The 27014-nt window shown below is 47.5% G+C and overlaps 1 protein-coding gene and 1 long non-coding RNA gene across 9 annotated transcripts in view; one reads left to right on the forward strand and one right to left on the reverse strand.

Annotated features, from left to right (window-relative positions):
• The window catches only part of LOC144754124 (uncharacterized), a 246374-nt gene that overhangs the window by 100331 nt on the left and 119029 nt on the right, over nucleotides 1-27014 (forward strand). The window lies entirely within an intron of this gene.
• The window catches only part of LOC144754122 (butyrophilin subfamily 3 member A3-like), a 600119-nt gene continuing 586972 nt past the window's right edge, over nucleotides 13868-27014 (reverse strand). For all 7 annotated transcript variants that reach the window (XM_078641696.1, XM_078641692.1, XM_078641691.1 and 4 more), the window contains one exon: nucleotides 13868-15071. In XM_078641696.1, coding sequence (XP_078497822.1) covers nucleotides 14557-15071 — 515 coding nt within the window. In that variant the 3' untranslated portion in view covers nucleotides 13868-14556. The remainder of the gene's footprint in view (nucleotides 15072-27014) is intronic.

Genomic DNA, 27014 nt, shown 5'->3' on the forward strand with positions numbered 1-27014 from the left:
CACTACCTGTTGGGCCTGGCGTAAACTGAACCGATTATATTGGTCTGGCCCCCTTTACCGGCCTGCGCTTCCACTCGCCAATAAACCCCTTTTAGCCTCTTACTACTGATAAAGGGGTGCTTGCCACTTTCACTAAGTTACGGCACAACACCTTAGGGTCCTTGTTCCCGGATGGCTGGGCGCGTAAACTGTCTAATTTGACACAGCTCCCTGGGCTCACTGATGTGGACTCTCTTAATGTGGCCCGACTTCAGGGGACACTCCGCACTGCCTTTTCCACTTACCCTGCCCCTTATGATGACTTCCCCCCACTCACTTTTCTCATAACTGACGACACTGGATCACATCTGGTCACAAAACTGTATAAGGCGTGCATGTCAGTCCGGTGGGGCGGGATGACGGGGCCAGGCAAAGAACATGTCTTTGTGTGTCCAGAAGTTTTCAGGTAAAAATAAAAATTTTAAGATAACTTTAGTGATTAATGCTCCTGTAGGAAGGTGGAATCTGACTATATGGTTGCCCCCACTTTTTTCCTGGTGTTTTGATGGTTTTTGCTTAGTTTGGCTGGGAACCTGCTATTCAGGTCGCCAGCCTATCTGCTTTCTCTTAAAAATGGATTCCATGCACATTAGGTACACTACAGGCTGGATTCTGGAGTGCCCTTATAAGTCCCTAGTACATGGTATACTATGTACCCAGGGCATAGGTACCCCAGAGGCCTACCAGGGGCTGAAGCATGTATTGTGTCACCCCTGGACAGCCTTCCAAAATGACACCACAGGTCTGCTACTGCAGCCTGGGTAAGGTGGTGCATGCACCCCTTACTGTGATGTAGGTTACCTATATCACTACAAATACACACACATATAAAACTATAAGTCACTCCTATGGCAGGCCTTATCAATCCTGAAGGCAGAGTACTTGGTTTTCATGTGAGAGGGTGCCCCTGCATGAGCAGAGACGCTCTGCAGCATTCGGAGTCAATCCTCTGATGCTGTTTGTGGTGCAGCCTGACCATATACTCTTAAGTGCATTATAGCCTCGTGGTAAATGCTAACTTTGGATTGGCCGCACAGAAACATGTTGTGTTTAGTGTCAAACACCTTGGAATCCCACCCCACACCGGTAACTGGTGTGGGAGTAGGATCCCACCCTTCTAGAGGGAAAGACATGACAGCACCGGTATACCCGGTACCAGCTTAACTGGGCATCATTTAATGGATGCTGCAGCCACAGACAAGAGTCTGGCCTCCTGCTGCTGACCGAAACTCCGTCAGGGGAGGCCTGGACAATAGGTTTCCTGTCACAGGAAGGTGTAACCACCTCCCAGACAGAATGGTGTGTATTGGGGCTGGGTGGGAGCATTCTCAGAGTGCTTTGAAGTCCTGCACTGGGGGCACATTTGGTGTCATTGTGCATAGTTCAGTTCAAACCGAATGCAGGGGCTACCAGCCCCGGCTCTGGTGCAAAACTGGACAAAGGAAATGGGTGTAGCCACCCCTCCTTCCAAACCCTCCCATTGGTGTGTCCCCAGAGTTAGTCCAACCCCTTCCTTAGGTATAAGTAAAGAACCCCAGTCCCTAGGACTTTAGATAGCCCTGGACGAAACTCTGAATGTAAGTCCTGGACCTTTGATGCTCTACACAAGATTAGAGGACTGAAGAATCTCCCTTGGAGTCAAGGAGTGACTCCCCTGCTTGGCAGGCACCAACAAAGCATCTGTCCGGTCTGCATCGCTGAAGCTCCCACCGGACGTCGAAGACTTTGCGCCACCAGAGGTGGATTTCCAGACTTCTCCGAGCCTGTCCTGAGTCCCCAGCAGGGCGGAGGCCCGTAGCTGTCGTGGGTGATGTGCAACCGGAACCCCTGGACACCTTGCACATTTGCAAGTGCATCACCTTCCTGACGACTCTTGAAGCTGTGCTTTGGGTTATTCATAGCCCAGACCCTGAGCAGAGAATCCACCAAAGACTGCTGGCCTACCCACTCCGAGTGACACATGGGCCGCCATTTTGTGATTCCGCTCGAGGTACCTTTGCGATCCCTTCTCCGTCGACTTGTGGGTCCCTGTGAAGGCAACTCTGCTTTCCTTTGGGCTTTCCTCATTGCTCCAGACGTGCCCTCACTCGCCCTCACTGGCTGAGTCCCTCAGACCTCGCTGGTCTGCACCGAAGCCTTCATTCTCTTCCTGCGTGCGGTGTTGTTGCCAAGGCTCGCTGTGTCCAATCGGGGCACCAACACTGCAGCACTCGACATCCTTTGTGCGACAGCTTGAAACCAGCTCCTGGTTGTCATCGATGCCTCCTGGTCCTCATAGCTGAAGAGACAAGCTTCCCGTCAACTCACCTGAAGCACCCGACATCGGTGGGCATATGTCTATCGTGCCCCTGGTCACTGGCAAGTGACCCAGACTCTGTCCCCTCTGCTTAGATCTCTTTGGACACTTTGCATCTTACCGGCAGCAGCACTCCTTTGCCAGCTTCCATTGGAAAAGACGCCGTGAGCCGACACCATTTGGCACCTATGCACCCGGCTCCCCTGGGTAAGGTAACTTGAGTACTCCGGTGCTCCTGTGGGTGCTATCCCTAGACACCTCTAAGTCCAAAAGGGTTTGCTTCTAGTAATCACCTAAGTGTCCTTAAACTTTAAAATTCCAACCACGACTTTCCCCATAGAAGATACGGTGATTTGCGGCTGTGTTCTCACACTGCACGCATCCCCCGTGGGTCCCTTGTGTCACTTCCTTGAGTAGTTCCTTGTGGTCCAAGCACTTTGACAGGCTCTAGGCTTTGTGTCTAGTTCAGTTGTGGTTCTTATACCACTATTTTGGAATATGGTTAAGCTCGCCCATCGGGCCTGACATGTATTTGTGTTATTTTACTGTTATATTTGAAGTGTAACTTCTGTGTTTTGACCTCTAGCCTCATAAAGAGACTAGAACGGTGTGTTTAGAAATGAATACATATATTTTATATAAATACCTGGTGTGGTTGTCTTTCATTTATCCACTCAATAGATTCTAGACTGGTAAAACAAGCTGCTTTACATTTCTTCACGACTTACCCTGAAGGCTGCTCTCCACAGCTACCACCAGGATGGCTTTCAATAAAGGTTGTCTTTAACCTATCATCAATAAGGGGTTGTTTGGACTGGTACAAGGTGCCCCCTATAACTAGTGGACAGCATATACCAGGTCAACTTCTCTCAGCTCCTGCTTGAGAGAGACACAAGGACATTCTGCAAAGAATATGTCCCTGTGTGTCCAGAGATTTTCAGGCAAAAATAAAAATGTAAAGGTAACTTTGGCGATTAATGCTTCTGCTTGAGAGAGATCTGAGTGTTATCCAGTGGCTGTTTCCACTCAAGATAAAGTTTCATAGAGGATTAAGGTGCCTGCTGCAAAGAACATGTCCTTGTGTGTCCAGAGGTTTTCAGAAAAAAAAATAATGTAAAGTTAACTTTGGCGATTAATGTTCCTACGGGCGCGGACACTGGGAGGCTGACTTTGGGCATCCATTGAATGACAAAGACGGGGCCTACTGCCTAGAGCAAACCCACAGGGTTCCCCCTAATACAGTCATAAATTGCTCCATTTTAAATGTATCCATGGAATTTACGTAACCCCTATCCAACCGGCCAAATTTGACCCTTCTAAGCAAACAAATTGTCCGAAGTGTAAGACCCTGAACGCCGATTTTGCGCACATGTCCTGGTCGTGTCCCCTCATTTGATCATATTGGCAGGAAGTGTTTGCTGTGCTGGCTCAGATAATAGAAGCTGCTCGGGTACTCTCTCCGGGGTTGGGACTGCTGGGACTGGTTTATCGAATTAACCTGTGCTACAGGTGTTTTACAGCCATTGCCTTACTACTGGCGAAGCGCGAGATCGCTACTCAATGGGGGCCTGGCTGCGGAGCATGGCGTACTGCAATGTACAATCTGAAATCTACGTCTCACTCCAACCTCCAGATCCTGTGACTTTTGGTGCATCTATCGCACGTACTTACAACGCACGCTTCACGCATCACAGGCAGGTACTACACCTCCAGCCCCCCCACATACTAGATTCTAGTCAGGTCTCCTAGTACGCTTTGGAGTTCGATGGTCTCTTAAGTGCACCTCCCCCGGCTGCTCGATGTCTATCGCATGTACAGCTTCACCGCCGCCATTAGTCTTCGACACCGCATACTGTTGCTCATGGAACCCACCTAACTTCTTGAGTCACAATTAACTCTGGCTATCAATGTTCCAGCTGGAGAGAGATGGGAGTTTTTCCTAGTGGCTGTTATCACTGATGCTAAAGTAGCGCAGAGGATTAAGATGTCTGCTCCAAAGAACATGTCCTTGTGTGTTCAGAGGTTTTCAGGCAACAATAAAAATGTAAAGGTAACTTTGGCTATTAAAGTTCCGTTGGAGAGAGATGGGAGTTTTATCTAGTGGCTGTTTCCATTCATGCTGAAGTATCGCAGAGGATTAAGATGCTGCTAAAAAAGAACACGTTGTTGTGTCTTCAGAGGTTTCCAGGCAACATTAAAAATGTAAAGGTAACTTTGGCGATTAAGGTACCTGCAAGACAGAAATGGAATTTGTATCTAGAGGCTGTTCCCACGATGCTAAAGGATCGGAGAGGATTGAGATGCCTGCTGCAAAGAACATGTCCTTGTGTATCGAGAGGTTTTCAGGTGAAAATAAAAATTTAAAGGTAACCTTGGCAATTATTGTTTCTGTAGGAGAGAGCAGTACAAAAGGGGGTGGTGATGGATGGAGCATCTGAACCAATCAAACACTCACACCCAGTCAAGAGATCTGGGTTTAGTCCATCACCGTTCTTTAGCCCACTCTGCCACCCCAGTTCAGATATAGCCATATGCTAATCAGTCTGACCCTGTGCCTCATGGGAACAGTCCAGCCCAAACTGCCAAACCATGCCTTCCCTGGACCAGAAACAAGCTTCAGAGGACCGGTTTCTGGCATTTCAGCCGTCTTCAGCCCGGCTTGCTTGAATCCAGTGGCAAAGTGAGGGACTCATGTCTGAGAATACCCTGCCAACTTATGGCGAACAAAGCGATACAAAAGGGGGTGGGGATGGATGGAGCATCTGAACCAATCAAACACTCACACCCTGTGGGAGAGAGATCAAACGTTTTATCTAGTGGCTGTTTCTACTCATGCTAAAGTAGCTCAGAGGATTAAGATGCCTGCTGCAAAGAACATATCCTTGTGTGTTCATAAGTTTTCAGGCAACAACAAAAATGTCAAGGTAACTTAGCGTTTACTGTTCCTGCGGGAGAGAGATCGGAGTTTTATCCAGTGGCTGTTTCCACTCATGTTAAAGTAGAGCAGAGGATTACAATGCCTTGTGTGTCCAGAGGTTTTCAGGCAAAAATAAAAATATAAAGGTAACTTTGGCGATTAATTCTCCTGCTTGAGAGACATCTGATTGTTATCTAGTGGCTGTTTTCACTCATGCTAAAGTATCTCAGAGGGTTAAGATTCCTGCTGCAAAGAAGATTCCCATGTGCTTTCTGTTTGTGTGTGTTCAGAGGTTTTCAAGCAACAATCTAAATGTAAAGGTAACTGGTGATTAATGTTCCTGATGGAGAGAGATCGGATTTTTATCTAGTGGCAGTTTCTAAGCATGCTAAATTAGGGCAGAGGATTAAGATGCCTGCTGCAAAGAAACATGTCCTTGTGAATACAGAGGTTTTCAGGATACAATAAAAATCTGACAGTAAATTTAGTGATTAATGTTAATGCTGCAGAGAGATGGGAGTTTTGTGCAACAATAAAAATGTGAAGGTAACTTTGGCTATCATTGATGCAGCTGGAGAGAGATGGGAGTTTTATCCATTGGCTTTTTCTATTGATGCTAAAGTAGCGCAGAGGATTAAGATGCCTGCTGCAAGGAACATGCTCTTGTGTGTTCAGAAGTTTTCAGGCAACAATAAAAATGTAGAGGTAACTTTGGCGATTAAGGTTCCTGCAGAACGGAAATGGAAGTTTTATCTAGTGGCTGTTTCCACTCGTGCTAAAGGATCATAGAGCATTCAGATGCCTACTGCAAAGAACACGTCCTTGTGTATCGAGAGGTTTTCAGGCAACAATAAAAATGTAAAGGTAACCTCAGCAAATAATATTTCTGTGGGAAAGAGATCGAAAGTTTTTTCTAGTGGCTGTTAAAGTAGCACAGAGGATTAAGATGCCAGCTTCAAGGAACATGTTTCTGTGTGTTCAGAGGTTTTCAAGCAACAATGAAAATGTTTAAGGTTACTTTTGGGATTAATGTTTATCCTGGAGAGAGATGGGAGTTTTATGCAATAATAAAAATGCAAAGATACATTTTGCTATCAATGTTCCAGCTGAAGAGAGATGGGAGTTTTATCCAGTGGCTGTTTTTACTGATGCTGAAGCAGCTAAGGACTCAATCAATCAATCAATACATTTATAGAGCGCACTACTCACCCGTAGGGTCTCAAGGCTCTAGGAGGGGGGGTGCCGTTACTGCTCGAACAGCCAGGTCTTGAGCTTCTTCCTGAAGGAGAGGTGGTCTTGGGTCAGGCGCAGGTCGGTCGGGAGGGAGTTCCTGGTCTTGGCGGCTAGGTAGGAGAAGGACCTTCCTCCTGTTGTCGCTCTTCGGATGCGGGGGACGGCGGCGAGGGCGTGGCTGGTTGATCTGAGGTGGCGCTTGGGAGCGTAGAAGTTGATTCGGTTGTTGAGGTAGCTCGGGCCTTGGTCGTGTAGGGCTTTGTGTGCGTGGGTGAGTAGACGGAAGGTGATTCTTTTGTTGACGGGGAGCCAGTGCAGGTCTCTCAGATGTCCGGAGATGTGGCTGTTTCGTGGGATGTCGAGGATGAGTCTGGCTGAGGCGTTCTGGATCCGCTGGAGTCTCTTCTGGAGCTTGGCGGTGGTTCCGGCGTAGAGGGCGTTGCCGTAGTCCAGTCGGCTGGTGACGAGGGCCTGGGTGACAGTCTTCCTGGTCTCGGTGGGGATCCACCAGAAGATCTTCCGTAGCATGCGCAGGATGTTGAAGCATGACGAGGGGACGGCGTTGACTTGTCTGGTCATGGAGAGGGAGGAGTCCAGGATGAAGCCCAGGTTGCGTGCGTGGTCCGTCGGTTTGGGTGCGGTGCTCAGGGCGGGGGGCCACCAGGAGTTGTCCCAGGCGGAGGGCGAGGAGCCCAGGATGAGGACCTCCGTCTTGTCTGAGTTCAGTTTCAGGCGGCTGGTCGTCATCCACTCGGCTACATCTCTCATCCCTTCGTGCAGGTTGGCTCTGGCGGCGGCGGGGTCGTTGGTCAGGGAGAGGATCAGCTGGGTGTCGTCGGCGTAGGAGATTATGTTGAGGTTGTGTTGGCGTGCGATGGCCGCGAGGGGGCTCATGTAGACGTTGAAGAGGGTGGGACTCAACGAGGATCCTTGAGGGACGCCGCAGATGACTTCGGTGGCCTCTGACTTGTACGGTGGTAGGTGGACTCTCTGTGTTCTTCCGTCGAGGAAGGAGGTGATCCATTCCAGTGGCTTCTCCTGGATTCCGATGTTGCCGAGGCGCTGCACTAGGGTGCGGTGGCAGACAGTGTCGAATGCCGCGGAGAGGTCCAGGAGGATGAGGGCCGCTGTTTCTCCATTGTCCATCAGGGTTCGGATGTCATCGGTGGCAGCGATGACTAAGATGCCTGCTGCAAAGACCATGTCCTTGTGTGTCCAGAGGTTTTCAGGCAATAATAACAATGTATAGGTAACTTTGGCGATTAATGTTCCTGCGGGAAAGAGAAGGAAGTTTTATCTAGTGGCTGTTTCCGCTCATGCTGAAGTAGCGCAGAGGATTAAGATACCTGCGGCAAGAGACATGCTCTTGTGTTTTCAGAGGTTTTCAGGCAACAATAAAAATGTACAGGTAACTTTGGCGATTACAGTTCCTGAAGGACGGAAATGGAAGTTTTATCTCGTGGCTATTATCACCCATACTGAAGTAGCACAGAGGATGAAGATGCCTGCTGCAAAGAACATGTCCTTGTGTGTCCAGAGGTTTTCAGGCAACAATAAAAAATATAAAGGTAACCTTGGCAATTAATGTTCCTGCCAGAGAGAGATAGGAAGATTTATCTTGTGGCTGTTTCCACGCAAGCGCGGAGGATTAAGATGCCTGCTGCAAAGAACATGTTCTTGTGTGTCCTGAGATTTTGAGGCAACAATAAAAATATAAAGTTAACTTTGGAAATTAATGTTCCTGCAGGAGACAGATCAGAGTTTATCCAGTGGCTGTTTCCACTCAAGCTAAGTTTCGTAGAGGATTAAGATGCCTGCTGCAAAGAACATTTACTTATGTGTCCAGAGGTTTTCAGGCAACAATAAAAATGTAAAGGTAACTTTGGCTATTAAAGTTTCTGCGGGAGAGAGATGGAAGTTTAATTTAGTGGCTGTTTCCACTCATGCTAAAGTAGCGCAGAGGATTAAGATGTATGTATGTATGTATGTATAGGCATTTTTATATAGCGCTGTAACTGTCACCCGACGGGCATCCTGGCGCTTAGACTGTTATGACGCAGAACATGATGTTACCAGCTTCCTTCTATTTACATTTTTCTGGGGAACAGGTGAGTCTTTAATGCTTTTTTAAAGGAGGAGAGGTCTTCCTAGCCCCTCAGGCCTAATGGTAAAGTGTTCCACAGCCGCGCTGCGGTAGACCTGAAGGACCGACCACCCATCCGGGACCTCAGAAACTTGGGTACTACCACCAGGTAAGCTGAGGCCGACCGGAGTGGTCGTGAAGGGATGTACCATGAACAGAGATCCTGCAGGGGAGACGGACCTTGTCTGTGTAAGGCTCTGAAGACCAAACACAATGCCTTAAAGTTCACCCGTTGAACGATTGGCAGCGAATGGAGGTCCCTAAGAGCCTTGGCCGAGGAGTCTGAAAGGCGACGTGAGAGTGCCAGTTTGGCCGCGAAATTCTGTACTCGTTGGAGTTTTTCTAGCAAAGTAGCTGGAGCCCCTAGCAGTAGCGCGTTGCAATAGTCGAGACGACTTAGGATTATGCTCCGCACTACCTCTGGTCTTGCCTGTGCCGGGAGCAGGGGTAAAATCTTTCGCAAGGATCCAAGTAGAGCCATACATATGGCCACCGTTTTATTTACTGATGTGTCCAGCTGAAGCTCGGAACTGAACATTACCCCCAAATTTCGAACCGAATCAGCAGGCAAGCTGGTACCTTGGAAATCAGGAGGCCAAAAACCCTGCGGTAGGGGTCTGGGGTCCAGTCCATGGAGCAGTGTAGCACCTCGGTTTTCAAGCTGTTGAATTGTAGGGAGTTGTTACCTAACCATTCTGCCGTGGTGCTCATGCATCGATGGAAGACCTCCTGTGACACCCGAGCCTTACCTTCAAACGAGAAGATAAGTTGGGTGTCATCGGCGTAGTTGATGACTGTAATGCCAAACGATTTGATCAGCATGATCAGGGGGCGGAGGTAGAGATTGAAAAGAATGGGGCTGATGGCTAAGCCCTGGGGTACTCCCTGACCAACCCTCTTGATGTTCGATTGAAAGGGTGGCAATGCAACTACCTGGTGCCTTTGATCGAGATATGACACCAGCCATTCAAGGGCCGGGCCCAACACCCCAGCCTCCGTTAGTCTCCTGATCAATATTGCATGGTTGACCGTATCAAACGCGGCCGACATGTCAAGCAGCACTTATCGGACGCTGCTTGACCCTGGTCTGCCCGCGTCCGAAGGTCATCAAGAACAGTCACCAGTGCCGACTCTGTCCCATGTGCCGGTCTAAACCCAAACTGAGCCACATCCAAGCAATCATTAATCTCAAGAAAGTTGGAGAGATGTCTTGTGGCCAGTTTCTCTAGAATTTTAATGGGAAAAGGCAAGAGGGAGATGGGCCTAAAGTTGGCTGGGCATGTGGGGTCCAGATTTTCCTTTTTAAGCAGTGGAGAAACCACCGCCAGTTTCCAGCAATCTGGAACCCGTGCTGAGGTAAGAGACTGACAGCAGATGGAAAAAAGTGGAGGAAACTGCTCTTCACGACAGAGTTTCCAAAACTTGGGTGGGAGCGGGTCAAAGGGTGAACCAGAAGACACCCCGTCAGCCAAAGAGCAAAAGTCCTCAAAAGAAGGTAGAGGAAAGTTACTCAGCTCACCTGATTTAGTGCACTCCTTCCTATTCTCTAGCGAGGTGGAATCATGCACAGCACAGCCAGACGAGGAGGAAAGATTGTTTAAGATGTTAGCAATCTTGTCCTCAAAGGCTTGTGCTAGTGAATCACAGAGAGCTTGAGAGGCCGGGATGACATGTTTGGTGCAGCCCGGACGGGCCAGGTCCTTTACGATCTTAAATAAGGCCTGAGATTTGCTTACGGCTGCCAACAAAGAGTCTTCTAGGAATCTAGCTTTGGCCAACTTGATCTGGATTTTATATGACGCCAACGCTTGTCTAAAGAGTACTCTGTGTGAATCCAGGTACTGTTTCCTCCAGGTCCGCTCAGCCTGTTTGCATAGGAGCTTGAGCTGCCGAAGTTCTTCCGAGTACCATGGCATAGCCAGACTAGTCCTGTCTTTGATTTTCCGCAGCGGGGCCAAAGAGTCCAGAGAAGTTAAGATTTGCTGATAGAGAGTCTCATAGCTCACATCCACATTCACTCCCAGTACAAAGCCATCTGGCAACAGAGAAGGCAAGACGGTTTGTTTGAGCAGTCTAGACCATTGTCTCCCCATTCTAGTGCCGGCCACGCTCCCTTTCTTTAGGAGAGCACTAGTGCACGAGAGGGAGAACTGGACGAGGGCGTGATCCATCCAACACTGAGGCAGGACGTCGAGTATCGAAACTCGCCCAGCGACAGCAAAAAGTAGATCGAGAATATGGCCCTTTGAGTGGGTTTTGGAAAGTACCAGTTGTTGTAACTCAATGTTGTGACAAGCTTGGACCAACTCTGCGTAAGCCGTCTTGGTCGATCCCTCTGACCAAAGATTAAAGTCTCCCAACACCATCAACTTTGAGTGGGAGTGGGAGAGATCATATATTAAGTCTATGAGTTCAGGTACTGCACATAGCAAGCTGGCCGGGGGTCTGTAAGATAGTAAACCTGTCAATAGCACGCTTCCATGGTCTTTGATGGAGAAGCCCAATATTTCGCACCCGGCAATAGCCTTGATGTTGAGCTGAGTGAAGTGAAGAGTCTGTCTGAAGATTATCCCAGTTCCACCTCCTCTGCCTCCCACCCTAGGATTGTGCATTATTTTGAAGCCAGGGGGACATGCTGTCCCTAGTTCCACTGAACTAGTCGGTGTTGCCCAAGTCTCTGTCATGAAGAGAACGTCAAGATGGGAGGACTCAATAAGTAATGCAATTTCATCACAATGTTTGATGAGTGATCGCACATTCAGCAAACCACGAGACAAGGTGGCTGGGTGATTACTTGCGGGATTGTTCTTTTGGTTACTGACTAGACCAAGATTGAGGCGTACATGTTCGTCACGGGAATAGGAGTACATGGGTACATCTTGGTTCCACGAGGTAGTACTATCGGTGCCCGGCGCGTCCTGTGCGCGAACGGGCGCAAACGGGCTTACCTCTGACGCACCTCCGGCGCTCTGCCGGCTCGCCCGCTGCGCGCCTACGCTGCGCGCTTTAGGGGCGTCCATGCTATATAGCCGTAGGCGCAAGAGTCCTGTAGTGCGATCACTATCCCCCCAACCAAGATGGCGCCAGCAATTCGGCACTTCCTGGTTCCCTCACTCACCCAAGATGGCGGCTACCAACACCGCAACGCGATGTCCCCGGAAGCCCTAAGTGCCCTGAAGCGATCGATTTCCCCGCAAAATGCGGAATGAGGTCACAATTTATAGTGCAGGTAAGAGGGTAAGAATAATGCTAGATAAAACGCGATAAGCGAGGTAGCGCCTAGCGCCAAGAGCAATAGCGCGAGCGCGCAGTATAATGAATAGATTTTAAAAATTAAAACAACAATGCGGCAATAGGTACAGCAGCGCTCAATGGTCAAGAAAGTCTGACCTGTCGATGGGGGAGCTCTGCTTTTATGCACTACCAGGCGCAAGAGTCCTGTAGTGCGATCACTATCCCTCCAACCAAGATGGCGCCAGCAATTCGGCACTTCCTGGTTCCCTCACTCACCCAAGATGGCGGCTACCAACACCGCAACGCGATGTCCCCGGGAGCCCTAAGTGCCCTGAAGCGATCGATTTCCCGCAAAATGCGGAATGAGGTCACAATTTATAGTGCAGGTAAGAGGGTAAGAATAATGCTAGATAAAACGCGATAAGCGAGGTAGCGCCTAGCGCCAAGAGCAATAGCGCGAGCGCGCAGTATAATGAATAGATTTTAAAAAATAAAACAACAATGCGGCAATAGGTACAGCAGCGCGCAATGGTCAAGAAAGTCTGACCTGTCGATGGGGGAGCTCTGCTTTTATGCACTACCAGGCGCAGGAGTCCTGTAGTGCGATCACTATCCCCCCAACCAAGATGGCGCCAGCAATTCGGCACTTCCCGGTTCCCTCACTCACCCAAGATGGCGGCTACCAACACCGCAACGCGATGTCCCCGGGAGCCCTAAGTGCCCTGAAGCGATCGACTTCCCGCAAAATGCGGAATGAGGTCACAATTTATAGTGCAGGTAAGAGGGTAAGAATAATGCTAGATAAAACGCGATAAGCGAGGTAGCGCCTAGCGCCAAAAACAATAGCGCAAGCGCGCAGTATAATGAATAGATTTTAAAAATTAAAACAACAATGCGGCAATGGGTACAGCAGCGCGCAATGGTCAAGAAAGTCTGACCTGTCGATGGGGGAGCTCTGCTTTTATGCACTACCAGGCGCAAGAGTCCTGTAGTGCGATCACTATCCCCCCAACCAAGATGGCGCCAGCAATTCGGCAATTCCCGGTTCCCTCACTCACCCAAGATGGCGGCTACCAACACCGCAACGCGATGTCCCCGGGAGCCCTAAGTGCCCTGAAGCGATCGATTTTCCGCAAAATGCGGAATGAGGTCACAATTTATAGTGCAGGTAAGAGGGTAAGAATAATGCTAGATAAAACGCGATAAGCGAGGTAGCGCCTAGCGCCAAGAGCAATAGTGCGAGCGCGCAGTATAATGAATAGATTAAAAAAATTAAAACAACAATGCAGCAATAGGTACAGCAGCGCGCAATGGTCAAGAAAGTCTGACCTGTCGATAGGGGAGCTCTGCTTTTATGCACTACCAGGCGCAAGAGTCCTGTAGTGCGATCACCTGCCTGCTGCAAAGAACATGTGCTTGTGTTTGCTGTGATTTTTGAGGCAACAATAAAAATGTAAAGTTAACTTTGGAAATTAATGTTCCTGCCGGAGACAAATCGGAGTTTTATCTAGTGGCTGTTTCCACTGATGCTAAAGTTTCGCAGAGGATTAAGATGCCTGCTGCAAAGAACATTTCCTTGTGTGTTCAGAGGCTTTCAGGTGACAGTAAAAATGTAAATGTAACTTTGGCGATTAAGGTTCCTGCGTGAGAGAGAAGGAAGTTGTATCTAGTGGCTGTATCCTTGAAGGAGTATGTGGGGAGGTGCGGGGTCTACAGCGGAACTAGATTTCCCTTTACTAAAAATTGTTGGAAGAGTTTATTTGGTAATGGGGAGGGGGAGTTTGTGAGGCAATTGGTGGGTGAGTCCAGAGTCTGTCCCTTTGGGGTAGAATTTGTTTTTTTTATTGTACTTCATGGGGAACAGTACATTTCAGAGATTAAAAAAAAAAGTTGCTAGATCATTGCAATGAGTGACTGTGGGTTGTGAGAAATGGCCGCCAATCAATGTGGTTAGGGATTTAAAAATTTGGAAACACAAACAGTAAAGTTACCAACAGGCCGGTAGTTTCGTTGTTTTCAATCGATATTTTACTATTATAAACATGTTAGATTGGGCCATGGGGCCATGCATATTACATTTACCCTTGTTGCCCTTTCAATAGTTTGCAGACAAGCATTATTAATCTAATTACAATTGGTGATTTTTGTTGTAAAGATGCATATGGCACCCCAGCACACTACCCACATGCATCCCACCAAAACACACATTATAACAACACACCACAGCATGCCACTGCCCCACGTCACTGTACTAGACAACAAGTTTGTAGTACGGAGCACAGCAGCCACACTGCTGCACAACATACCTTAGAAACATTGCCAAAGCCAATAGTCTGGCTAAAGACTAAAGGTCTGAAAGGCGAGACCTATTGGCTATGCCAATGCTTGTTTGATTCTGCAGAGACTTTATCATATGTTACATGATGTTTGCTGCATGATTCACGGCAAACATTGTCTGCCCTCGTTTTAAAAATGTACAAGGAAAAGAGATACATAGTTTCAGGTGAGGCTTCTGGTTGTCATGGAAACAGGTGAGAGGGTCATTGTGAAGAAGGTTCTTGGAATGTTGGAGTTTAAACCGTAGATGACAGTTGAGGGGGAGGGAGGGGGGGGCTCACACCAGCCTCAGCTCCACTCTTCCCTTGTAGCGGGGGGTGGGAGGGAAGGATGAGGGTCTGAAGCTCCCTGCAGCTCTCACACCAGCCTCAGCTCCGCTTCTCCCCAGAGATGGAAGTACGGGAAGAGCCTCTGTGTGAAGGGGGCCTGCGGGAAGGAGTAAAGAAGCTCCATGGAGTCAGCATTGTACAGAGACAGCCGCCCCCCCTCGTAGTCCAGATACACCCCCAGCTTCAGGGGCTTCTCACGAGGGGACAGAGGGGTCTTAGGGGAGGTGAGAGCCCAGTACTGACCATTCCACCCCCACACAGCCCAGACTCCCCCCTCAGGTGACCATGTGAAGTCTTCCTTCCTGTTCACAGACTCTGCTGCGACCCCGACATGCCACCATGTCCCCTCCTGCAGCGGCTGCACCTCCCAGTAATGTCTGCCAGAGGTGAACCCCTCGCTCCCCAGCACGCAGGGCCAGAGGTAGGTGAATCTCTTGGGGGTGTCCGGCAGGGTCTGTTCTGTGTACGTCCGTCTCACTCGTCTCCCCCCCTCAGACAGGAGGAGCTCTGGATGAGCCGTGTCAGGATCCAGAATCACCATCACTGCAGAGAAGAGATTCACAATTAGAGATTTAATGACACAAAGAAAGGCTGTAATTACTGCTTCTGTTTTACATATGATTAATTTACACCACATCTGAAAGGAGCATGCGGCACTAGAGACCACGCAGCACTAGACTGCTCACTACACTAAAGCGCACAGCACTAGACTGCTCACTACCCTAAAGCGTGCAGCACTAGGCAGCTCACTACACTAAAGAGCGCAGCACTACACCGCTCACTACACTAAAGCGCGCATTCATCCAGAGAACACACTACACCAAACAGCACTACATAGAGAGGACATTCTACAGCACACGACACTGCACCAATTTACACACACTGCTCGCAGTCACTATACTGCAGCGTGCATTCATTTACAGCACACGCTACACCAATCAGCACTAAATAGACAGGAAATTCTACTTAACACCACACTTCATCACACAGCATATTACACACACACACACACAGTGCTCACTGCACTACTCACTACACTGCACCATACAGCATACTACATAACACATTAGACTGAACACTGCAGCAGGCAGGACACTGTACTAGCAACTCCAAAGTATGCTGCACTAGTCAGTACACTGGATTAGATGGCACAGAGTAACAAAGCAACTCCAAGGTATACAGTACTACTCAGTACAGTGCATTAGATGGTACAGAGTGACAGAGCCACTACAAGGAAAAACAAGTGTTCAGTACACTGTATTAGATTGGTCAGAGTGAGAGAGCTGCTAGAGGTATACAGGACTATTCAGTACATTAGAAAGTACGGAGTGACAGAGCTACTAGAAGGACTATTGTACTAGTCAGTACATTGCAATAGGTGTCACAAAGTGACAGAGCTACTAGAAGTGTACTGTACTAGTCATTACACTCCATTAGATGGTACTGAGTGACAGGGCTACTCAAAAGGCATCTCCTTCTAGTCAGTACACTGCAATATATGGCTCTGAGTGACACAGCTACTTGAAGGTTCACTGTACTAGTTAGTACACTGCATTAGAAGGTACAGCGTGACAGAGCTATTCCAAGTTATATAGTACTAGTCAGTACACTGCATTGGATGGTGAAGAGTAAGAGAACTACTAAAAGGTAACAGTACTAGTCGGTAGCCTGAAATAGAAATAGATCGTACTAAGTGAAAGAGCTACTAAAAAGAGTACTGTACTAGTCAGTACACTGTGCTGTATGACCGAGAGTAACAGTTACTATAAAGTATACAGTACTAGGCACTTCTCTGCATTGGATGGTGCAGGCTAGTAGAGCTACTAGAAGGTTTACAGTACTAGTCAGTGTACTGTATTAGATGAAAGAGAGAAACAGAGGTACTGAAGTGTACTGTACTATTCAGTACACTACATTAGAAGGTACGGAGTGACAAAGCTACTAGACGGTATCTTATACTAGTCAGTACATTGGAATAGATGTCACAAAGTGACAGAGGTACTAGAAGGTATACAGTGCTAGTCAATACTCTGCACGAGATGGCACAGAGTAAGATAGGTACTACAAGTGTACTGTACTAGTCAATATACTGCATTAGATGGTACAGAGTGACAGAGGTACTAGAAATGTACAGTAATAGTCAGTACACTGCATTAGTAGGTAATGAGTGACAGGGCTACCAGAAGGTCCACTGCACTAGTCAGTACAGCGCTTTAGATGGTACAGAGTGACAGACCTACTCCAAGGTCTACGGTACTAATCAGTACATTGCAATACATGTCACAGAGTAACAGAGCTACTACAAGGAAAATAGTACTAGTCAGTACACTGGGTTATATTGTACAGAGTGAGAGAGTTGCCAGAAGGTATACAGTACTATTCAGTACACTGCATGAGATGGCACAGAGTACAAGAGGTACTAGAAGTGTAATGTACTAGTCAATACACTGCATTAGATGGTACGGAGTGACAGAGGTGCTAGAAGGTATCCAGTACTAGTCAGTACACTTCATTTCATGTCACAGAGTGTCAGAGGTGCTAGAAGTATACAGTACTAGTCAGTACACTCCATTAGGACGTATTTTACTAGACAGAACACCACATTAGATGGTACAGAGTGATAGCTCTACTCCAAGGTATACAGTACTAGGCACTTTTCTGCATTCAATGGTGCAGAGTAGGAGAAGTGCTAGAAGGTATACAGTAATACGTGTAAACAAAGAGAGAGTGAGGGTAAAGAATCGCTCTTCAACCCCTACTAACTACATTCAAACAACAAAAGAGTGATCAAGAGTGTACGTTTGAACCAAACTATAGGTTATACTTCCCAAGAAGATTAAGTGGCGGAAGACAAACAAAAGAGGTGGGGAAGGATTAGTGAGGGGACAACTACCAGTTTAGTATGAAGAACCCTCACTCACCGACCTGGTCGGTGACATGCTTCATCATAGGGTTCCCACCAGGTCGACCGAATGTCTGCCCGGTGTGCTTCAACGCCTGATGTTACAGCGGAGCTGGTTTTTGTGTTCGTGAATGGTGCAAGAAAAGGGTTTGCGTGGTGTTAAAAGAAAGCAGTCTGTGTCTCAAAAAATATTTTATTCAGGGACCAGATTGCATTCGTTAAAAACAGTGGGGCAGACGCCAAATGGTGATAAGTTTGAACCAGTAGTGTCCTTAATGTGAAAAAGTGTTGGTTGACATGTTTCTGCTCAATTTGGCTAGGTCAGCTGAGCATTCTTCAGGACCAGTAAGTACCCCGGGTGGTATACACTCGCTAAGGTGTATCCTAACCTCAGGGTATGTTAAATCAATCAACCAGACTCACGGTTTGGTTGACCGTCCTGGAATTTCCCCAGCGTCCAATACCCTGGGAAGAAAAGAAAGGTAAAATACGGCGCGCAGCAACATCAAAGTTAGTCTATTGTTTCCGACGTGGTAAATGCATACACACGCTTACTCTCAATAACGTGGGTAGTTGCTGTGCCATCCTCCACCTTTAACAGAACCTCAATGTGCTATCTTTGTGGTTAAAGTAACTTCAACTTTTTATAGTTTATCAACAGCGCAAACATTGCGTGGTGTGGCATGCAAAGATACTTAATTGAGCATGCATTCATAAGACTCATAGTTTAGTGGTTGCTAGGGCAGTGCTCATTAGAGTTATGGGCCTGTCAACTAGTTTCATGTGATCAAACAGTGTGGGCCCCTAAATACTCAATTGAGTATTAGTCGCATCCCGAAACGGAAGCAGCCACCGTAGTATGGAAAAAAGGTTATGTATTAATTGCTCTGAGAATCTCACATGTCACAGCGAAATGTCCCGCTCCCGTGGGCTAACGGCAGGGGTTTAGTTTTCCCGTCAGGTATTTTGCTGTGGCAGCAGTCAAAAATCAAGAGGAAGTTGTTAATCATTGACCCAGCCCATGTTATATCTGAATACGTTGGTTAAGAATTTATCGGCAAATGACCTGAGGGCTGGTATCTAAGTGTGTCATGATCCAGCTAGGTCATCTCATCGTGTGTATCAACCCACTGAAATGATTGCCAACAAAGCCTAGGGAAAGCGTTAGTCGGGAACTATGCCTGATTAGAACCCTCCGTTATCAATGACGTAACTAAAGGCCTCACGCAGCCTGTCAGGGAGTGCGAGATACATGAATGAGGCATCCATAAAAATGGTAGAACTGACCAAAAACGTGTCCCCAGGTTGTCCTTGTTAGGGTGCTAAAAAGTAAGGTGGATCCCCACCCCCATTTTACCCACACTTGATTATGGCCCATTGTGGCAATCTGATTTGCCGATTGCATAATAAAATAAATTAAAATTAAAACTTCCCACCGGGAAGTTCATCATCATCATCGAACCATTTTATTCAGTTAAATTAAAACCATAAAAGTACAGCACAAACATACAAACATATAAGTGCAAAAATACAAAATACAGACCAACAATATAATGTAATGTAATCCGGCCACAACAGTCTACGTGCAAAAGGTGCAATACAGTACTGGTCAAATAAAGTGCATTTTAGGGCAAAAGTGATAGTGCATCCCAAAAATTCAATATACACATCATAAAAATTTCGACCATAATTAAAATAGTTTAGAAAAGATTAAAAAGCAAGTAATCTAAAACCCCGTTAATTACGGGCTTTCCTCACGGCTATTCCTCAGTCTAACAGCTGCCACAAGAAAACTGGCTATATAAAAAATCTCATTAGGATCATTTAATAACTGTAAGTACAATAAGGCTGGCTTTACTTGAATAAAACCCTTTCTTTTTAGTATTGGGAATAGGAACCTCTTTCTGATCTCACAAAACATTATGAGGTGCATTGTATCCTGAACTGAGAAGTTATCGCAGGTACAGGGCCCTAACTCTTTCAGTCTGCACCACCCCTTTGAGCTTCCTAGAGAGAGGTAAATGAAATTAAAACGAAAACGTATTAAAGGCCTAGTAACGATTTTTAAATAGGGTTCCAGCGTGGGTGAAGTCTTTAAAAGGTAATATGCTTTTACCGTTACTTTTGTCAACTCCAATTCTTCTCGTTGTACGGCCCATAGATTTAAAAGCTGTTTTTTCACCCAGCTGGAATCTGTTCTTGTAATTTTCTCAGGGTCTTCAAAAAGGTCATGTCGGCCATCTGTTGCCAAAGTTTCCTTTACGTAAACAAGCCACCTAATCTTATGTACATGATCCAAAATGAGACAATCCCTGATCAGTCTATGATTAAGATCTAATTCAGGATTAAGCCATAATTTAAGCCAGAAAATAACTGGAGCCAGCCTAAGTTTATCTGTTATATAGCCCATCCCCAATTCCTGATGAACAGCATAGGTAGGTGTTGACTGGGGGACCGATAATACTCCCCGCAGAAATTTATTCTCCTCTGTCTGTAATCCCTCCATGGGTCTGTACCCCCAAATCGAAGAACCATATGTGGCGATTGCAATACATTTTGATTTATAAATGTTCAACATTGCCTCTACAGGTTTGGCCCCCAGCCATTTTGAGAACCCATTTACTGCCGCAATTGCCCTAACCACACCATTAGCCTTAATTTTATGTTGAGCAGCCCATGTACCATTCTCATCGAAAAGAACCCCCAGGTACATAAAAGAGGTTACCCTGGTAACTTCGGAGCCTTCGCAATAAAAAGGCCTGCAATTTCTTTTACTCTGGCGACCTATACTCATCACATGTGATTTAGCTATGTTTACCCTTAAATCCAATAATTTCATAAAATTTCCAAATCCCTCTAGCAGCTTCTGTAGGCCGACTGATGTGCACGTATCAAGACAGCATCTTCAGCATACAGAAGCACAGGGCAACGCTCCTGACCAATTTTAGGGACATCTAAACTAGCTACATCTTAAAAACTTGCCTGAATTATTAATATAAAGAGTAAAAAGTAATGGAGCTAAAATGCAACCTTGTCGGACTCCACTACCAGAACTAAAGTGCCTAGTGCAATTACCATCTTGATCAATCTGTACCCATGCAGAAAGGTTCTGATGCAGGTCAGCTAAAAAATAAACAAGACTCTTTTCCATTCCCATCTCTAGAAGAACCTGCCAGAGCTTTGACCTGTATACCAGGTCAAAAGCTGACGATAAATCCATAAACGCCAGCGTGAGTATTCCCCCTTTAGCTAAGGTGTATTTACCAATTAACAGGGATAAGTTAAGGCACTGGTCTTGGGTCCCCCCGTCACTTCCAAAACCGTATTGAAAATTCAATACTACCTTATTCTCGTCTAACCATCCCGTCAATTTTCCTAAGACCACCCTCCCCAGAACCTTTACAGCAGAATCGATTAGGGAGATCGGTCTGTAACATCTACTACCTTTTTTAAAAATGGGAACTATAATAGATGTAGCCCAAGAAGGTGGATGGTTTCCCTTTGCTGCAGTATTAAAGATTTTAGTCAGAACTTCTGCCTAAAAAACGTGATACGTTTTGTATAAATCGGCTGGAACAACCATCTGGGCCTGGCGCCTTATTACTGGACATAGCCTTAATGGCCAGTACTACTTCCTCTGCATTAAAACTCAAAGGCGAGGTTGAGTCTCTTGAGACAGCACAGGGTACAAAATCTGTAGATGGGGGAGTCTCGTATATAGCCTCAAAATGTGCTAACTACTGTACTTCGGTGGTGTTACATTCAGCCACAGTATTACCACTATCAGAGAAAAAGGGCTTATTGACGATTTACAAAAAAACTGCAACTATTTTTTAGAACGTCAACCGACATCAAGGCCTCCCAGGCTTCCTTTCTGATATCATTCTTCCTGGCTCTTACAACTAACTTGTAATCCTTTCTGAGTATGGCCAATTTAATCCTATTTTGTGGGATCTGTTTTATAGCACTCATTAACTTACTATGTGCCCGTGAACATGTAGTATCAAACCATTTCTCTGCCATTTGTTGCACCATTTTTACCGGGGCCGTTAGATTCAAGGATATTTGTTTACAGATGGCTGTAAAGGCCTCAATAACCGCTGTGCCTTCAGATGTTACATCTAAACATACATTCAGCATGTCATTTACCAACAAGAAAAGTGTATCCAAAAAAATCTCAGGAATAATCTTAGTCCATTTCAGCCTTCTACCCTGATCAGTCGGTTTAATACTGACCTCCACCCGGGTGCCGTTGCGCTGTGGGGAGAGGTGCTGACCCCGCTTTTGGAGGATCTAGTGGGTAATTTGGCGACCCGAGGAGAGCCGAGGAGAGTGTGTTGCCAGGGCAGCTCGACGCTTTGTACCTGACCCCCGCCCTTGTGTTTCCGGCGTTGGTGGTGGTACGAAGGACCACAAGTACCATCAGACCCGTGCCTGCCCTGCCTCCCGGACTCACCTGCAGCTTGTCAGCTCCCGCCTGCAAGCGCTTTGAAGACCTTGCTGCACCCGCTGGCGCGGGTGCCGCTGTGCTGTGGGGAGAGGTGCTGACCCCGCTTTTGGACGGATCTAGTGGGTCATTTGGCGACCCGAGGAGAGTGTGTTGCCGGGGCAGCTCAACGCTTTGTACCTGACCCCTGCCCTTGTGTTTCCGGCGTTGGTGGTGGTACGAAGGACCACAAGTACCATCAGCCCCGTGCCTGCCCTGCCTCCCGGACTCACCTGCAGCTTGTCAGCTCCCGGCTGCCAGCATCAAGGCCCCTCCCTGTTTTTTATTTAGCCAGAGAGATCCCGCGTAGCACGGGACGCGCGCGGGCGAGCGCCGGGCGAAGCCCGGGACAAGGGCGGGACCGACTGTGGCCGTCCGGGGTCGAACAAGGCCAGGCTGGGCCATTTCTCTTTCGTTTTCTCCAAACTAGACTGGTACACATTTGACTTAACACGCCCCATGGGCACCCATTTTAAATGTTTTTCATTTCCTTTTTACTATTGCTGTATTTAGCTTGTGGTCAAAGTTTGCTCCTATTTCTATTTGGTTTAGTAACTAAGGTCTTATCATTATCGTGCCAGTTATTATAGTGACTGTTTTTTTTTTATATATATTTTTTTCTTTTTAGTTGACTTCATCGTCACTGCCCTAACCAGTTTTTATTTTTATTGATGCTCTGTAGGGCCCTTTCCCACCATTAATACACGAGCATCATGGGTAAATTTAGCAAGGCCACTGCAGCACGGCCAATGACCAGACAGTTAGCAGCAGCCAACCAACCTATTCCAACGCTCACAGCCATCGATAAGATGCTTCAACAAACGATTGGAGTTGTTGCTACAGCTATTGAAAACACGGAGAGACGACTCTCTCTAACCCCGGCGTTCGCTCCAACTCAAGCCTTAGGGGGCACCTCTGAAGCCCTGATAAATCCCTCTGATTCTGTTTCATTCCTTATGTCCTTTGCTGACCTACCCTGTGCCCAACCCGCCCCTGAAGACCCCATCCCCTTAGTAGATGCACCGCCCCACATATCCCCAGGTGTGAAAAAGGCCCCCAAACCCCGAACTAGGCGAAGTAAGACGCATTCTGCATGTAACTTGGGGAAAAAAATCTACTCCAGCCAGTGTTGCTCCACATGAGGAGTTCAGTCCTTCTGGACCTCCACTGTGGGCAACACACTTGCTAACTGATCTCCAGGCTCACCTAGAACAGTGTATTGCTTCTCACTTTAAAACACTTCCCTCTAGGATAGATAGACTGGCTTCCTTCATCAACTATTAAAACAAGCATTTACAATGCAATGGTTTCGCCTTTGGAAAAGTTAGAGCTATTGGCATTGTAAATGACAACATTTGTATTTATGTGTTGGTTTTGAAAACAGATAAATAAATGGCATTGTCATTTACATTGCCATTAGCTTAATCTCTGCAGTCACTCTGCAGTCCCTAGCACTCCCTAGCACTCTGCAGTCACGCTGCACTCCCTAGTCACGCTGCACTCCCTAGTCACGCTGCACTCCCTAGTCACTCTGCACTCCCTAGTCACTCTGCACTCCCTAGTCACTCTGCACTCCCTAGTCACTCTGCACTCCCTAGTCACTCTGCACTCACCACTCTGCACTCACCACTCTGCACTCACCACTCTGCACATTAACCAGTTCCAGTATGAAACCAAGGCATTAATTGTGATCATTAATCCATCACAGGGAATCAACATTGCATGGTATTTCAAGGAAACTGTAAAAGTACACTAACGAAAAGCCAGCAGCAGCAGTGGGTAGGTACAGTAATATTCTTTTAATAATAGAACGCCCACACCCCTAAAACTATAGTGGGTGGAAAGGAACAGGGCCCAGGAGAGGCAAACAGAAACAAACGTTTAGGCAGATCTATTGGCTTTGCCAATATTTTTAAGCTCTCTTGTAGAGAAGTTAAGTATTGAAATGATTAATAAGCTGTCACTTAATTCCAAGGTTTCTTTGGCGACAGGAGAAATAATGTAACTGCTTCGCAGGGATACATGGCTGTAGAAACAACACACAATTAAGGAAATGTATACATATATCATATGTGCCTCCCTGGCCAGAAAATATAACAAATGTGCTTCCTTTAGTAAGCAGTGCACATTGGAATATAAATGCACACATCAATCGTGCACCAATGTAGTTGTTAAAGAAAGCTGAGCTGCCTTGAAAGCGCATTGGGATGCCCAACTAGAAGGAACCGCTGCGAAGGAGTTGTGGACAAACCCTGGCAATAAACTGTGGGGAAAAGGCTGCACAGTCAATTTCAGTCCGACAGTATTAATAAAACGCCCTGAGAGAAAAATTGCACAAATCGTACCTCAATGTATACAATGGTCAGCATACATAATTGTGCTTGTCGGTTAAGCCTTACAGTTCTAAGCACACTTATAACAGATGGTATTAAAACATCCAGTGCGAGGAGGAAACTAGCAAGAGTTGGCAGGGATACGCTAAAAGCGCATGCTGCGAGGGTAAACATGTATTGTAAGCACAGCAAAGGGATACAGATTGCTGGGATTGTGATAAGTGGGGTCGAACAGAACATATGGTCACCTGCCATCCGCACTCCAGTCCCAATATGCTCCTGGGCCTGCCTGGTATCAGCGAGGAGCCAGGCCTCTCCCATGGGGCCTCTGCAGCTAGTTTGGTCAGACTCCTGCTAACCACATTTACACATAAAAGCCAGTAGATCTCTGGGACAGAGGAGGTTGGTGGGGGTGGTCGGGGGGCTCTTCATCACAGATCTCTGCTCATCACAAGCTGTTATCTTTAAAATGCCTATAAAGTTGGCCAAAACTAATAGAATGAGTATATAATACTGCAGGAAAACGGGACAACTAGTCACGCATTGAGTAATTAAATCAAACTCCTTTTGAGTGACTCTGGGTAGTATCTACAGTCATTCACGAACTGTTCCTTTCTAAAAAAAAAACATGGCATGATTATTATATAGCATGTAATCAAAGCAGTGCATGTAAAACTAACCTCTGGACATTATCTCAAAGGGCAATGCTTAGAGAAGCTTGAACACCTAACGGAAATTAGCCTGTGAAATAAGGGCGGTTTATAGGCAGAATGCCACAGTAATTAAATTACATGGAAGGATAAAACGCGAAGCAGACACACCAGGCATCTAACCCTGCCTGCAAGCTACACGTGTAACTGCGCTCTACCCAAAAGATCTTTCACTAGCGTACACAGACACCTGAAGCTGCAGTATTTTCAACCAGACTGAAATACCCACACGGCTGACCAGATAACAGAAGTGTGAGCATACAAGGCAGAGAGCCTTAAAAACGCGTGCCACGGCATGCCAAAGTGAACCAGCTGCAGTGCACTGCCCTCCCCACAGGGGCTTCTGGCGTTGCAATCCCCCCTCCCACAGCAATACCAGCCCCGGAGTTGCATATGAAAGCAGCGCTTCTTTAACTACAAGTGGTCTTGTGTAACCGCCTGCTTTCCGTTGCGGTTCCGTCAGTTCAAGGAGTAACAAGCACCTACGAGGACACGGGGGCCGCCTAAGAAAATATATATTTACCTGGGCGTGCTGGCCTCGTGTTTCTGGTTTTTCTTTCCCTTGAGAACTGTTAATAGACCTGGCGGCTCAGACACAGCTTGCAAAGTCTGCACAGGGGAAAGCAGCAGTATTGGGTCCTGCAGATAGAAACAAGCACCTACGAGGACACAGGGGGCGGGAGAGGACACGGACGGCGGGAGGGGGCGGGAGAGGGCGGGAGGGGGCGGGAGAGGACACGGACGGCGGGAGGGGGCGGGAGAGGACACGGACGGCGGGAGGGGGCGGGAGAGGGCGGGAGGGGGCGGGAGAGGACACGAACGGCGGGAGGGGGCGGGAGGGGGCGGGAGAGGACACGGACGGCGGGAGGGGGCGGGAGAGGACACGGACGGCGGGAGGGGGCGGGAGAGGACACGGACGGCGGGAAACGTGCACAGGACAGCGAGGGGGGGCGGAAAGGCACACGGAGGGGGCGGGAATGGACAGACTTTCAGTGAAAGGGGAGGGAACGGGAAAAAACGTAACTCCGCCCTGGGAAAAAATCTCGGGAACGCCCCCGAATCTGGTCCGGCCTTGAGGGACAGATCCGGCACTCAATGGCTAGCCTCCATTTATGGAGCTAGCCAATGAGAGCCGGGGGATGTTCCCGAAGTGCTTATGGTCAACATAGGATTTCACCTGCGCCGAAAAGCTGCGCAGAGCGCAGCCTTCGGCAGGCGAAACCCAAAAAGGCACCCAATGTCCCAGATAATCCTGAGATAAGTGTAGGTCATGGCTCATTCTCGTCTACTACTACTTTAACTACCGCCATTGATTCGGCTATTCCACCCCAACCTTTGATCGCCATCCAGACTAAGAAGTCTACCATACCAGTAGGCTAGGAGCACTAGCACATTTTCTATTGCCCCGGGGAGGACAGACGCTAGTATGCAACCCCTGCCGATATCCACCGCGCTTCCACTCTCAGCAGGGCACCCTCATAATCCCCTTTTCTCCCCTGAAACTACAGACGCTAGCCATTGCTTGCAGCTCCCCCCTGAGGCAGTACCGTACGTGGTGGTGCTGACAGGTGTTCCACCATTGACCAGTGCACGAGGTGAAACCCATTCTGAGCTCAAGAATAAGGTAATTCATTGGCTATCTAGGTATCGCCCCCTTAAGGGACGCGCTCAGGGGGAGATTCTCCTTTCACGCAGAGTTAACTGGTTGGGGAAAAGACCAAAAGACATTGAGGGTGACTGTATTGTGGTGAATTTTTGGGATCCCTCTGCTGTTAGGTATCTCTTGGGGTTTAGTGGGCCAGCTCTCCCAGGTACCATTAATACCCACCACCTGGGATACTTCTACTGCCAAAGTTTGGCCTCTGCAACTCTGTACGAACCTCCCCTGCCTCAATGCAACACCTTCCTTGAGTACAATATCCCAGTGGCAAACAGATTTAGGGCTCTGAGTTCTGTGGGTTGACTACCTTCTGTTGCCCCCACTACGGACTCACCTACTGCTCCTTCTCCTGCGCAGGGCACACCCATCAATGTTGGGCAGGAGCTAGTTATCCC

This window comes from Lissotriton helveticus, chromosome 5_1 (genome assembly GCF_964261635.1).
Source record: "Lissotriton helveticus chromosome 5_1, aLisHel1.1, whole genome shotgun sequence".
Classification (NCBI taxonomy): domain Eukaryota; kingdom Metazoa; phylum Chordata; class Amphibia; order Caudata; family Salamandridae; genus Lissotriton; species Lissotriton helveticus.